Source organism: Oryctolagus cuniculus, chromosome 3 (assembly GCF_051225735.1).
Source record: "Oryctolagus cuniculus isolate XC-2025 breed Fujian yellow rabbit chromosome 3, ASM5122573v1, whole genome shotgun sequence".
NCBI classification, from domain to species: domain Eukaryota; kingdom Metazoa; phylum Chordata; class Mammalia; order Lagomorpha; family Leporidae; genus Oryctolagus; species Oryctolagus cuniculus.
The window spans coordinates 37489698-37504227 of NC_142869.1; the positions used below are offsets into that span (position 1 = coordinate 37489698).

Below are 14530 nucleotides of genomic sequence, written 5' to 3' on the forward strand. Positions count from 1 at the left end.
TAAGGATGTGGGGAAAAGGTGTCCTGATAAGACTGTTGGTAAGAATGTAAACAAGTATAACCAGCATGTAACACAGTATGTCACTTTCTTAGAAATCTAAAAACAGATCTACCATATGACTCAGTCATTCCACTCCTGGAAATTTATCCAAAGGAAATGAAATCAACATATGAGTTATCTGTACCCCCATGTTTACAGCAGCTCAACCCACAATAGCTAAGATATTGAATCAACCCAGATATCCATCAACTGATAACTGGATAAAGAAACTGTGGTGTGTATACACACTGGAATACTACTCAGCCATAAACATGAATGATATTTTGTCTTCACAACAAAATGGATGCAACTGCAGACCATTATACTTAGTGAAAAAAGCCTATCCCAAAAAGACAAATATCATGTTTTTCCTGATTTGTAGTACCTAATATACAGAGTATAAAAAATGTAACGTATATGAGTGAAACTGATTATTTTGAGATTTGATCATTGTTTATAGCCCTTGTCTATACTCCTGAGGAATAGTGGTTTCTCTACTTAATACATGTTGAATTCTTTATTTAGTGGATGGTTAGGCTTGTGATTAGAAAGTAAATTGAAAGTATGTGATTGTAAAAGTTAAAAGAAAAATAAAGAATGAGGAGGGAGGATGGGAATGAGGGAGGGAGGGTAGGGTGGGAAGGATCATTATGTTCTTAAAACTGCATATATAAAATTTGTTCTCTTTATATTAAAAAAGAGATAAAAAAGATATATACAAAATTAAAAATCTTGGGGCAGCATTGTGGCTCAGTGGGTAAAGCCAGCTCTTGCAACGCTGGCATCCCATATTACAGTGACGGTTAAGGTCACAGCTGTTTCCCATCCCCTCTGTCACTCTTTCAACTAAATACTAAATCTTTAAAAAATTACATGAATGTGTATGTGTGTTGATGTCTACAAGATATGTTCAATGCTCTAACAAAAATTCATTCAAATGGCAGGAGCCTTTAAAAATATTTCATTCTTTTGAACTACATTTTTTAAAAGATTTATTTATTTATTTTAAAGTCAGAGTTACACAGAGAGAGGAGAGGCAGAGAGAGAGAGAGAGAGGTCTTCTTCTGCGGTTCACTCCCCAATTGGCCGCAACGGCCAGAGCTGCGCCTATCTGAAGCCAGGAGCCAGAAGCTTCTTCTGGATCTTCCATGTGGGTGAAGGGGCCCAAAGACTTGGGACATCTTCTACTGTTTCCCCAGGCCACAGCAGAGATCTGGATCTGAAGTGGAGCAGCTGGGACTTGAACCGCTGCCCATATGGGATGCCAGTGCTGCAGGCGGCAGCTTTATCTATTATGCCACAGCTGCGGCCCCTGAACCACATTTTTAATAAGAATTCCTAGGTTATATGTTGGCTTCTTTTAGGTCCAGCCTAAATTTCTGCCATTGAATATGTAATTCCTCACTGATTAACAATATTATTAGTGATATCCTGAAAAGAACAAGATAGAATTTCAATAATGTGTAAAATATTAAAATGTTAATTATGTCAGCTGTTACCCAATCTGGCAAACTTCAGACATATTATTAGCCTCTAAATAGTATTTGACAGTTAGAAAAAACTGAAGCTGAATCAAAAAGTAGATGTCTTTTAAATTAAAAAAATCTGAAAATATTCAACATAAAAGTCTAGTAAGCTGGATTTCTGTTTGGCAACTCTAAAAACTATTGACATTTTATTAGCAACCTGTTTTTGTGTCAGACAACATTAAAACATATTCATTCCGGGCCAGCTGGTTTAAGTTCCGGCTGTTCTACTTCCAATCCAGTTCCCTATTAATGTACCTGGGAAATTAGTGGAGGTCGGCCCTAGTGCTTGGGTCCCTGCACCCATCTAGGAGACCTAGAGGAAGCTCATGGCTCCTGGTTTTGTCCTGGCCAAGCCCCAGCCACGGCCAGCGCTGCACCAATCCAAAGCCAGGAGCCAGGTGCTTCCTCCTGGTCTCCCATGCGGGTGCATGGTCCAAGCACTTGGGCCATCCTCCACTGCACTCCCAGGCCACAGCAGAGAGCTGGACTGGAAGAGGAGCAACCCGGACAGAATCCGGCACCGCAACCGGGACTAGAACCTGGGGTGCCGGCACTGCGGGTGGAGGATTAGCCAAGTGAGCTGTGGCGCCGGCCTGAAGTCCTCTTTTCAATAATTTAGTATTTTCTTACCAGGCTGTTTTCTTTCCAGGCTTCCGGGAACTTGGGTCTCTGTTTTTCCCTAGACACAAGAACCTGCATATCTTCAAAAGTGGGATGGTTTCCAACTTCTGTCTGAAAAGCCATCTGGTACTCTGGTACAGATTCACCTGTATATTTGTAGAAAAATAACAACAGAATACAATTTCCAATTATCACAGATAATAGAGTTAAAGGGGTTATTTCTGATATAAAGTAAGCAAAAAATTATATACATTAAACCCTTTCAGGCACATTTGGAAATCCTAAAGAGATCCTGGTGTGGGTTTAACACATTATTAGAAATGCTACATTTAGAATAATCTCAAATATTTGTTGATAAATCCAAAGGTAGTTTCAACGATGGATAGGCATTTTAAAAAGGTTTCTAGCTTAGGGGAAAATAAGATTATTATATTTATAATGTATGTTTCATATTTAAAAATATATCAACTCTGATGCCATACAGGAACAGAGAGTGGTGCAGATGAGGAGCAAATCTAAGATTTACTATAACAGACACATCCATAGAATCAAATACAAGTGGGTGGGGTGAATAGTCACCATGTCTCATTATGTCCTTGGCTCTATTATAGTCCAGCCAGATTGTACCAAATGTCACAAATATTCATAATTCCACTTGACAAAAATCAAGATGTTGATTTTTTAAAAATTCCTTGTAACCCTTTTCGCTGTCAATAAACATAATCAACTGCTTGTAATGAAAGCCTTCTGATAGTCACAAATTGTGATTAAATTAACCATGTCAGTAAACAGACTGAGCAACACAGAAGACTCCTGGGACCAACTTTTTTTTTTTTTTTTTAACATTTATTTATTTATTTGAAAGTCAGAGTTACACAAAGAGAGAGGGAGAGGCAGAGAGAGAAAGCCAGAGATCCAAAGAGAGAGAGAGAGAGAGAGAGAGAGAGAGAGAGAGAGAGAGGTCTTCTGTCCACTGGTTCACTCCCCAAATGGCTGCAATGGCCGAAGCTAGACTGATCTGAAGCCAGGAGCCTGGAGCTTCTTCCAGGTCTTCCACATGGGTGCAGGGGCCAAGGACTTGGACCATCTTCCATTGCTTTTATAGGCCCTAGCAGAGAGCTGATCAGAAGTAGAGCAGCTGGGACTCGAACCAGCACCCATATGCCTCAGTGCCAGTCCGACCATTGGTTTTTAAATGTTGGTTCCGGGGCCGATGCTGTGGCATAGTGGGTAAAGCCGCCACCTGTACTGCCAGCATCCCATATGGGCGCTGGTTCGAGTCCCAGCTGCTCCACTTCTGATCCAGTTCTCTGCTATGGCCTAGGAAAGCAATGGAAGATGTTTCAAGTCCTTGGCCCCTGCACCCGAGTGGAAGACCTGGAAGAAGCTCCAGGCTCCTGGCTTCAGATCAGTCTAGCTTTGGCCACTGCAGCCATTTGGGGAGTGAACCAGTGGACAGAAGACCTCTCTTGTTCTCTCTCCCTCTGCCCCTCTGAAACTCTATCTTTCAAATAAATAAATCTTTGATAAAAAAAAAAAATCAAAAAAAACAATGGTTGGGGCCTGCGCTGTACCACCATTGGCAGTGCCAGCATCCCATATGGGTGCCAGTTTGAGTCCCAGCTGTTCTACTTCTGATCCAGCTCCTTGCTAATGTGCCTGGGAAAGCAGGAGAATATGACCCAAATTGGGCCCCTGCACCCTTGTGGGAAATCTGGGTGAAGCTCCTGGCTTCTGGCTTTGGCCTGACCAAGCCCTGGCTGTTCCAGCCACTTGGGGAGTGAACCAGCAGATGAAAAATCTCTCTCTGTCTTTCCTCCTCACTCCATAACTCTGCCTTTCAAATAAAATAAAAAATCTTTATAAAAATTTTTTAAAAAATTATCAAAATTCTACCAAATCTTCATGGTTCTATATATAATTGTTCAATAGACACTTTGTTTAAATCTAATGGTATCAGGCACTTATGGACACAATGATGAGTGCCAATAACAAACATCATGGGAAATATCATACTTACTGGACTTAAAACTTTACAGATGGGGCCCAGCACTGTGGCGTAGTGGCTAAAGCCACCATTTGCAGTGGGGCATCCTATATGGGCACTGGTCTGTGTCTGGCTGCTGCACTTCTGACCCAGCTCCCTGCTAATGGGCCTGGGAAAGCAGCAGAAGATGGCCCAAGTCCTTGCATCCCTGAACCCATGTGGGAGACCTGGAAGAAGCTCCTGGCTCCTGGCTTTGGATCAGCCTAGCCCTGGCCGTTGTGGCCATTTGGGAAATGAACTAGTAGATGGAAAACTGATAGATTTCTCCCCTCCCCCCATAACTCTGACTTTCAAATAATTTTTTAAAAAGGGTCTTTAAAAATGCTTTGTAAGAATAAGAATTTTATGATTATTATATGCTATTCTCTCTCTCTCTTTTTTTTTTTTTTTTTTTTGACAGGCAGAGTGGACAGTGAGAGAGAGAGAGAGACAGAGAGAAAGGTCTTCCTTTGCCGTTGGTTCACCCTCCAATGGCCGCCGCGGCTGGCGTGCTACGGCCAGCACACCGCGCTGATCCGATGGCAGGAGCCAGGTACCCATCCTGGTCTCCCATGGGGTGCAGGGCCCAAGTACTTGGGCCATCCTCCACTGCACTCCCTGGCCACAGCAGAGGGCTGGCCTGGAAGAGGGGCAACCGGGACAGAATCCGGCGCCCCGACCGGGACTAGAACCCGGTGTGCCGGTGCCGCAAGGCGGAGGATTGGCCTAGTGAGCCGCGGCGCCGGCCTATACGCTATTCTCTAAGTTTGGTAATACTGCTATGTGATTCTTTTATTCTTTTCTTTTCTTTTCTTTTTTTTTTTTTTTTGACAGGCAGAGTGGACAGTGAGAGAGAGAGACAGAGAGAAAGGTCTTCCTTTGCCGTTGGTTCACCCTCCAATGGCCGCCGCGGCCGGCGCGCTGCGGCCGGCGCACCGCGCTGATCCGACGGCAGGAGCCAGGAGCCAGGTGCTTTTCCTGGTCTCCCATGGGGTGCAGGGCCCAAGCACCTGGGCCATCCTCCACTGCACTCCCTGGCCACAGCAGAGGGCTGGCCTGGAAGAGGGGCAACCGGGACAGAATCCGGCGCCCCGACCGGGACTAGAACCCGGTGTGCCGGCGCCGCTAGGCGGAGGATTAGCCTAGTGAGCCGCGGCGCCAGCCTTCTTTTATTCTTTTCAACTTTTACCCCATATCGTTAAAATTTGAGAGCCCTTTACCCACCTGTATTTCTCCATACTTTTCCCTCCTGTAACCTCTGTAATATGATTTCTGTCTTTCCTATTCATAAAAAACCCTCTAAGAATATAAGGTACCTGCTTTTCAAATTTGAAGATCATTCTTCAATTGTATTTCCTGCTGACCTTTCAATTATATCTACTACCCTCAATTTGGCTCTAAAAGCTTTCTAACACTTACTTCTTAGACAACATGAATTTTCATTATTCTCACTATTTTTCTGATAGCTTGTCTTCTTAACTAACCTAGCTGGCAGATATTCAGTCTTTAATAATTAGTTTTTCTTTCTCTTTATTTGTTGTTAGGGGAGTACATGTACTCATAAGTTTTTGTTTACCATCTTTATACAGACAATTCATGAATAACCATTCTTAATTTTCTCTATATCTTCTTTGTTCTTTTAAATTATCCACAAGTAAATTCTTCAGTTATCAATAAGTCTCCAGAATTAACACATTTTTCTAACAAGCCCATATTTCCTTCCAAGTTCCTGGCTGCTACCCTGTTTCTCAACCTCTAAAAATTTCTCAGCTCCTTTAACTTTTATTCTTCTGGCAGTTAACTGGAACTATAGATTTCTTGTCTGCATTTTCTCTCAAATGTACATCTCCTTCCCCATTTCCATATCCAAAATTATAGAGTATTTTATTTTAAATGATTTATTGAGGCCAGTGCCTCAGCTCACTAGGCTAATCCTCCACCTCTGGCGCCGGCACCCCAGGTTCTAGTCCCGGTTGCTCCTCTTCCAGTCCAGCTCTCTGCTGTGGCCCAGGAAAGCAGTGGAGGATGGCCCAAGTGCTTGGGCCTTGCACCCGCATGGGAGACCAGGAGGAAGCACCTGGCTCCTGGCTTCGGATCGGTGCAGCGCGCCAGCCATAGTGGCCATTTGGGGGGTGAACCAACGGAGGGAAGACCTTTCTCTCTGTCTCTCTCTGTCTAACTCTGCCTGTCAAAAAAAAAAAAAAAAAAGATGTATTGATTTATTTGAAAGGCAGAGTTACAGAGCGAGGGGAAGAGACATCGAGAGAGATATTCCATCTACTGGTTGCTTCCCAAATGGCTGCAATGGCTGGGGCCGGACCAGCCAAAGCCGAGCCAAGAGCTTCATCTGGGTCTCCCACATGGTTGCAGGGGCCCAAGGACTTGAGCCATCTTCCACTTTTTCAGGCACACCAGCAGGGAGCAGAATCAGAAGTAGAGACACTAGGACATGAACTGGGGCCATATGGGAAGTCAGCATTCTGGTGCAGCACCAGTTCCAAGAATATATAGTATCATAACGCAACTCTCTTCTTATTTATTTGTTCTTATTTTTTATTGTGGTAAAATATGTATAACAATTATCTTAATAATTTTTCAGTGTACAGTTCTGAGGCATTGAGTATATTTACACTGCTCTGCAACTGTTATTACCATTCATCTCTAGCACTTTTTTCAAAATTCCAAAGCAAAATTCTGCACCATCAAACAAAAGCAGTCCATTTTTTTTTCCCATTTTAAGCGCCTTTTTAATTTTTAAAATTTATTTATTTGAAAGGCAGAAGCCGGCGCCGCGGCTCACTAGGCTAATCCTCCGCCTAGCGGCGCCGGCACACCGGGTTCTAGTCCCGGTCGGGGCGCCGGATTCTGTCCCGGTTGCCCCTCTTCCAGGCCAGCCCTCTGCTGTGGCCAGGGAGTGCAGTGGAGGATGGCCCAGGTGCTTGGGCCCTGCACCCCATGGGAGACCAGGAAAAGCACCTGGCTCCTGGCTCCTGCCATCGGATCAGCGCGGTGCGCCGGCCGCAGCGCGCCGGCCGCGGCGGCCATTGGAGGGTGAACCAACGGCAAAGGAAGACCTTTCTCTCTGTCTCTCTCTCTCACTGTCCACTCTGCCTGTCAAAAAAAAAAAAGAAAGGCAGAAACAGAGAGAGAGAGACAGATAATCAGAGAGATATCTCCTGTTCACTGACTTATTCCTTAAATGCCCCCTAACAGCTAGGGATAAGCCAGAAGCTTGAAGTCTATCTGGGTCTGCCATGTGGGTGCCAGGAAACCTACTACTTGCTATCCCATCACCTGCTGCTTCTCAGGATGTGTATTAGCAGGCAGCTGGAATCAAAAGTGGAGCTGAGACTTGAACTCAGGCACTTTGATACAGGTTGTTCTAGGCAGTGTCATAATGGCTGCGTCAAACTCTTATCCCTCTATTTTATCTTTTATTAAAGATATATTTGGCCGGCGCCGCGGCTCAGTAGGCTAATCCTCCGCCTTGCAGTGTCAGCACACCGGGTTCTAGTCCCGGTCGGGGTACCGGATTCTGTCCCGGTTGCCCCTCTTCCAGGCCAGCTCTCTGCTGTGGCCAGGGAGTGCAGTGGAGGATGGCCCAGGTGCTTGGGCCCTGCACCCACATGGGAGACCAGGAGAGGCACCTGGCTCCTGCCTTCGGATAGGCGTGGTGCGCCCGCAGCGCGCCGGCCGCGGTGGCCATTGGAGGGTGAACCAACGGCAAAGGAAGACCTTTCTCTCTGTCTCTCTCTCTCTCACTGTCCACTCTGCCTGTCAAAAAAAAAAAAAAAAGATATATTTATGGGGCTGGCACTGTGGTGCAGTGGGTAAAGCCACTGCCTGCAGCATTAGCATTCCATATGGGCACCAGTTTTGAGTCCTGGCTGTTCCACTTCTGATCCAGCTCCCTACTGATATACCTGGGAAATCTGCAGAATATGGCCTTAGTACTTGGGCACCTGCACCCACATGCGAGACTCGCATGAAGCTCCTGGCTCCTCCCCTTCAGCCTGGCCCAGTGCTGGCTGTTGCAGCCATTTGTGGAGTAAACTAGCAGATAAAAGTGCTCTCTCTCTCTCTCTCTCTCTGCTTTTCAAATAAATAATCTTTTTTTTAAGTTTAGTAATACATCTACAAGATTCTTTTATTCTTTTCAACTTCTACCCATATTGTATCATACCCTAATCATCCTTAAAGATTTATTTATTTATTTGAAAGGCAGAACAACAGAGAGAAAGAAAGAGATGGGGGAGGGAGAGGGATCTTCCTTGTACTGGTTCATTTCCCAAACAACCAGGTCTATACTGGGCTGAAGCGAGGCATTCTTTCCTGGTCTCTCATGTGGGTACAAGCACTTAGGTCAACTTCTGCTGCCTTCCCAGGTGCATTCGTAGGAAGATGGACTAGAAGGAGAGTGGCCATGATGTGAACCAGCACTGGGTATGGGATATTAGGGTTGCAAGGAGCAGCTTAACCCCGTGACACAACACTGACCTCTTGCCCTTCTATTTTAATTTATTCTATATATCTACTAAAATAATCTCTGCAAACAAGATTTAATTATCTTTTCCTATTCAAACATCTGGTATTGCTTTTTGTTTATAATATCAAAAGCAATAATCACACAGGAGACTTGAAGAAGTAAGGTAGCATGATGCCTCCAAAAGAACATAATGCTCCTCCAGAATTAGACCCTGAACTGAACGATCTATGAATAACAGATACAGAATTCAAAATAATGATTGTAAGGAAACTCAACAAGATGCAAGAGAATATGGATGGATTAAATAAATGAGAAAATCAGTGAGTGACATAAATGAAAATATTGCTAAGGAGATAGAACTTGTTAAGAACAATCAAATAGAAATTTTAGAGACTGAAATCTTCAATCAGTGAAATAAAAAAAATGTAACTGAGAGCTTTAATAGCAGGATAGACCAAATGGAGGAAAGAATTTCTGATCTTGAGAACAAAAATTTTGAAATAACCCAACCAGAAAAAAAATAAAGAGAAAATAATTGAAAAGAATAAAGTCTACACAAAATATGGGATGTCATTAAATGATCAAATATTTGTATAATAGGTATTCCTGAAGGAAAAGAAAAGGAAAAAGGCATTGAGAACCTGCTAAATGAAATAATAGTTGAAAATTTCCCAGGTCTTGAAAGAGACATGGACATCCAGATATAAGAGGCTTAAAGAATCCCAAGCAGACTCAACCAAAAAAGGTCTTCTCCAAGGCATATTGTCATCAAATTGTCAAAAGTTTAAGACAAGGAGACAATCCTAAAGACAGTAAGAAAAAAGTGTCAAGTTACATATAAAGGAAAATCAATTAGATTAACATCAGACTTCTCAGTGGAAACCCTACAGGCCAGAAGAGAGTGGGATGATATATTCAAGGTCTTAAAAGAAAAAAACTTCCAACTGAGAATATTATATCCAGTGAAGCTATCCTTTAAAAGTGAAGGAGAAATAAAGTATTTTTCAATCCAAAAATTGTACTTTTGAAATTTATATTCATTAAATAAAAGTTTTCTTAAAAAATAAAAAAAAAAGTATTTTTCGGATAAACAAAAACAGAATTTACCACCTCCAGACCAGCCTTACAAGAAAATTCTGAAGGGTGTCTACATCAGAAGTACACACAAGGGGCCGGCACTGTGACATAGCAGTTGTAAAGCTGCTGCCTGTGACGCTGGCACACATATAGGTACCAGTTCATGTCCCAGCTGCTCCACTTCTAATCCAGCTCCCTGCTGATGTGCCTGGGAAAGCAGCAAAGAATGGCTCAGGTCCTTGGGCCCCTGCCACCCATGTGGGAGACCTGGAGGAAGCTCCTGGCTCCTGGCTTTGAAACAGCCCAACTCCAGCTATTGCAGCCATTTATGTTGCGGCCATCTGGGGAGTGAACCAGCGAATGGAAGATTGATATTCTGTGTGTGTGTGTGTGTGTGTGTGTGTGTGTCTTTCTCTCATGAAAACACAGGGTACTATCAAATTAACTAACAGACCAGGTAGAATCATTATTCAATCAACAAGATGACAGGTCTTAGTTCTTATCTATCAATACTAACTTTGAATGTAAATGGATTAAATTCACCAACCAAAAGACTTACATTGGCTGAATGGATTAAAAAAAAAAAAAACGAACCCACTATATGCTGCCTACAAGAAACTCACTTCACAAAGATACCACAGACTGAAAGTAAGAGTGGGAAAAAGACACCAGACAAACGGAAACCAAAAGTAAGCAAGCATAACAATCCTGATATTAGATAAAACAGTCTTTAAATCAAAAACTGTAAAAACAGATAAAGGAGGACATTACATTTTGATAAAATGTTCAATTCATCAGGAAGACATAATAATATTAAATATATATGTACCCAACATAAGACCACCCAGATATATACAAAAATATTATTATTTATAGCAGTAAAGTGCTTCATTAAAAAAAAAGAGAGAGAAACATCGCAAATTAAAGATTTAATGGTGCATCTTGAAGACGGAGTGCTTGGGCTCCTGCAACCACATGGGAGAGACCAGGAGGTCTCTTGGCTCCTGGCTTTGGATTGGCCCAGCTCTGGCCATTGCAGACATTTGGGGAGTGAGCCAGTGCATGGAGGACCTTTCTCTCTGTCTCTCCCTCTTTCTTTCTGTAAATCTCTCAAATAAATAAATAAATAAATAATTTTTTTTAAAAAAAGAAAGGGCATCAAAATTGGAAAAGAAAAAGTCAACTTATCCACATTTGAGGATGACCTGTTGTACATGGAAAAACCTAAACAGTACCAAAAAGCTGTTGGAATTGATAACTCAATTCAGTAAAGTTGCAGGTTACAAAAAAAATACCAAAAGAAAACAAGTATCTTTTTAGATATTAATGATGAACTTAGAGAAAGAGAAATCAAGACAGAAATCCCATTCACAATAGACACCAAAAAGATCAAATATTTATGAATAAATTTAACCAAAGAAGTGAAATATCTCTACAATGAAAAGTACCCAACACTGATGAAAGAAATAATCAAGGCCACACACACAAACACAAATGTCGCTCCCCTACTCGCAGAGGATGACACCGGACCCTGCGCTGTTCTTTTTGCCCAGCCCTTCCCGGGTTTGCTGCCGCTCCCCTCAGCCTCCGCGGAGGGGCGGCACCCCCGCCGCTTCCCCCGCTTCCGCGGAGTGGCGGCACACCGCCGGCCGGCTCTCTCAGGGGTTCCTCAGATGTTCCTTCCGCATGTTGTCTCTCTCCTCCTTTATAGTCCTCTTCCACCAATCCCAACTCTGCTGACGTTCTCTCCCCACACGCTGAGCACGCTGCTCTCCTCCAATCAGGAGCAGGATCAGCTCCTGTAGCTTGTTAGCTGAGTTGGTGAGGCAGCTGTGTGGAAGTTGTTTATTCCCTCTCAGCGCCATACGGTGGGAGATCAGATGCACAGAATTAGTCCTAGCAGATCCAGTAATTTAGTCTAGTCTTGGTTGCTCCCCACAGATCCCCCTTTCTTTTTATTCTTTAAGGTGTTGATACGCGCCTGTCTTCAGTGCCCCGCGGCACACACTCTGCTCTGCTAGAGTTGCCCACAGGTGCTTATCGCCCTACCAATCAGGCAAACCGAATCCGAGTCCTCTCATCACCATGTTATGGGGAGACTTTTAGGTGCTGATGCATGCCTGTGTTTGGTGCCCTGCGGCACATACTCTGCTCTGCTCTGCTAGAGTTGCCCGCAGGTGCTTATCGCCCTACCAATCAGGCAAACCGAATCCGGGTCCTCTCATTGCCATGTTGTGGGGAGACTTTTAGGCGCTGATGCGTGCCTGTGTTCGGTGCCCTGCGGCGAATACTCTGCTCTGCTCTGCTAGAGTTGCCCGCAGGTGCTTATCGCCTTACTAATCAGGCAGACCGAATCTGAGCCCTCTCATCGCTATGTTGTGGGGAGGCCTTTTTTATTTTTCTCTATTTCTCTCTATCTCCGGGCATTCCTATTTCTCTTATTTTACTTCTATCTTCCGGCATTCTTATTCCTCCTATCTGCGCGGCTTCCTGGCTCCGCGTCCGCACCCTTCGCGCTTGCCCTGCAGCCTCCGCACTCGCCCCGCGCTTTCCGCGCTTGGCGGCTTCTGCAAATCATGGCCTAGCTTACATTTCTGCTACAGCTAAGTTTTCTGTCTTTGTTCCCCGGGCTAACCTGACGAATCCCAACCTAGCTTATGTCTCCGCTTCAGCCTACCCCCACAGCTTCACTTTCCCCTAGCTTATATTTTTCTCTCCCCGGTACTTTTCCTAGCTTTCTTCCAGCATTATTTCTCTCTCATTTCTCCTAGCTTCTCCCCAGAGTCCGTATCCAAGTCTAAGTTTTTTCTAGCTTTCACTTTCGCTTTCAATCTTAGATTTCTCCTAGCTTCTCCCCGCAGTCCATATCCGAGTCTATGCCTACGCTTTCGCTAGCTTCTCCCGGCACTTTTTCCGTCTGGCTTTTCCCTAGGCTCTCCCTAGTCTCTCTCCGATATTTTCCCGCTTCTTCCCTCCTAAGTTTCATATCCAAGTCACAGCACCATTATGTTGCTTCCCCACTCGCGGAGGAACGACACCGGACCCTGCGCTGTTCTTTTTGCCCGGCCCTTCCCGGGTTTGCTGCCGCTCCCCCCCCCCCTCCGCGGAGGAGTGGCACACTGCCGGCCGGCTCTCTCAGGGGTTCCTCAGATGTTCCTTCCGCATGTTGTCTCTCTCCTCCTTTATAGTCCTTTTCCACCAATCCCAACTCTGCTGATGTTCTCTCCCCACACGCTGAGCACGCTGCTCTCCTCCAATCAGGAGCAGGATCAGCTCCTGCAGCTTGTTAGTTGAATTGGTGAAGCAGCTGTGTGGAAGTTGTTTATTCCCTCTCAGCGCCATATGGTGGGAGATCAGATGCACAGAATTAGTCCTAGCAGTTCCAGTAATTTAGTCTAGTCTCAGTTGCTCCCCACACACAAACAAAAAACAAAAAGAAAAATATTCCTTGCTCATGGATTGAAGAATCAATGTGATTAAAATGTCTATACTACCTAAAGCAATTTATATATTCAATGCAATCCTTATCAAAATACCAATGGCATTGTTTACAGAGTTAGAAAAAACAATCCTGGCCGGCGCCGTGGCTCACTAGGCTAATCCTCCACCTTGCAGCGCCGGCACACCGGGTTCTAGTCCCGGTCGGGGCGCCGGATGCTGTCCCGGTTGCCCTCTTCCAGCCCAGCTCTCTGCTGTGGCCAGGGAGTGCAGTGGAGGATGGCCCAGGTACTTGGGCCCTGCACCCCATGGGAGACCAGGAGAAGTACCTGGCTCCTGCCATCAGATCAGCGCGGTGTGCCGGCCATGGCGGCCATTGGAGGGTGAACCAACGGCAAAAGGAAGACCTTTCTCTCTGTCTCTCTCTCTCTCTCACTGTCCACTCTGCCTGTCAAAAAAAAAAAAAAAATCCTAAAATTCATATGGACCCACAGAAGACCCTGAATAACCAAAGGAATCCTGAGCAAGAAAAACCAAACTGCAGGCATCACAATACCTGATTTCAAAGCATACTACAAAGCTATAATAATTAAAACAGCTTGGTACTGGCATAAAAACTGATACATAGATCAATGGAACAGAATATAGAGGACAGAAATTAGTCTACATAGATACAGCCAACTGATTTTTGATAAAAGTGTTAGACCATACAGTGGAGAAAGGATAATCTCTTCAACAAATGTGCTGGGAAAAGTGTATGTATTCATGTAGAAGAATGAAATCAGATCCATACCTCTCACGATATACGAAAATCAGTTCCAGATGAATCAAAGACCTACCTTTAAGACCTGAGACTATGAAGTTACTGAAAGAGTACTCCAAGACATTGGCGCAGGGGAAGACATTTTGGACAAGACCCCCAAAGTATAGGAAACAAAAGCAAAACTAAGCAAATGGGACTACACTAAACTCAGAAGCTTGCACACCAGTAAAGGAAACAATCAGTCAAATGAAGAGACATCCAACAAAATGGGAAAAAAAAAAAACATTTGCAAACTACATATCTGACACAAGATTAATATCCCAAATATATCAGCAACTTAAAAAAAAACAGTAACAATAACAAAAAACAACCAATCTAGTTGAGAAATGGGCAAAGGATTTCTTTCTTTCTTTCTTTCTTTCTTTCTTTCTTTCTTTCTTTCTTTCTTTCTTTCTTTCTTTCTCTCTCTCTCTCTCTCTCTCTCTCTCTCTCTCTCTCTCTCTCTCTTTCTCTTTCTCTTTCTCTCTTTCTCTCTTTTTGACAGATAGACA

At 44.0% G+C, this 14530-nt stretch overlaps 1 protein-coding gene across 2 annotated transcripts in view; it reads right to left on the reverse strand.

Moving 5' to 3' along the window:
• The window catches only part of BMPR2 (bone morphogenetic protein receptor type 2), a 166587-nt gene that overhangs the window by 19467 nt on the left and 132590 nt on the right, over positions 1–14530 (reverse strand). For both annotated transcript variants that reach the window (XM_008258990.5, XM_008258989.5), the window contains exon 10: positions 2199–2335. In XM_008258990.5, the coding sequence (XP_008257212.3) occupies positions 2199–2335 (137 nt within the window). The remainder of the gene's footprint in view (positions 1–2198; positions 2336–14530) is intronic.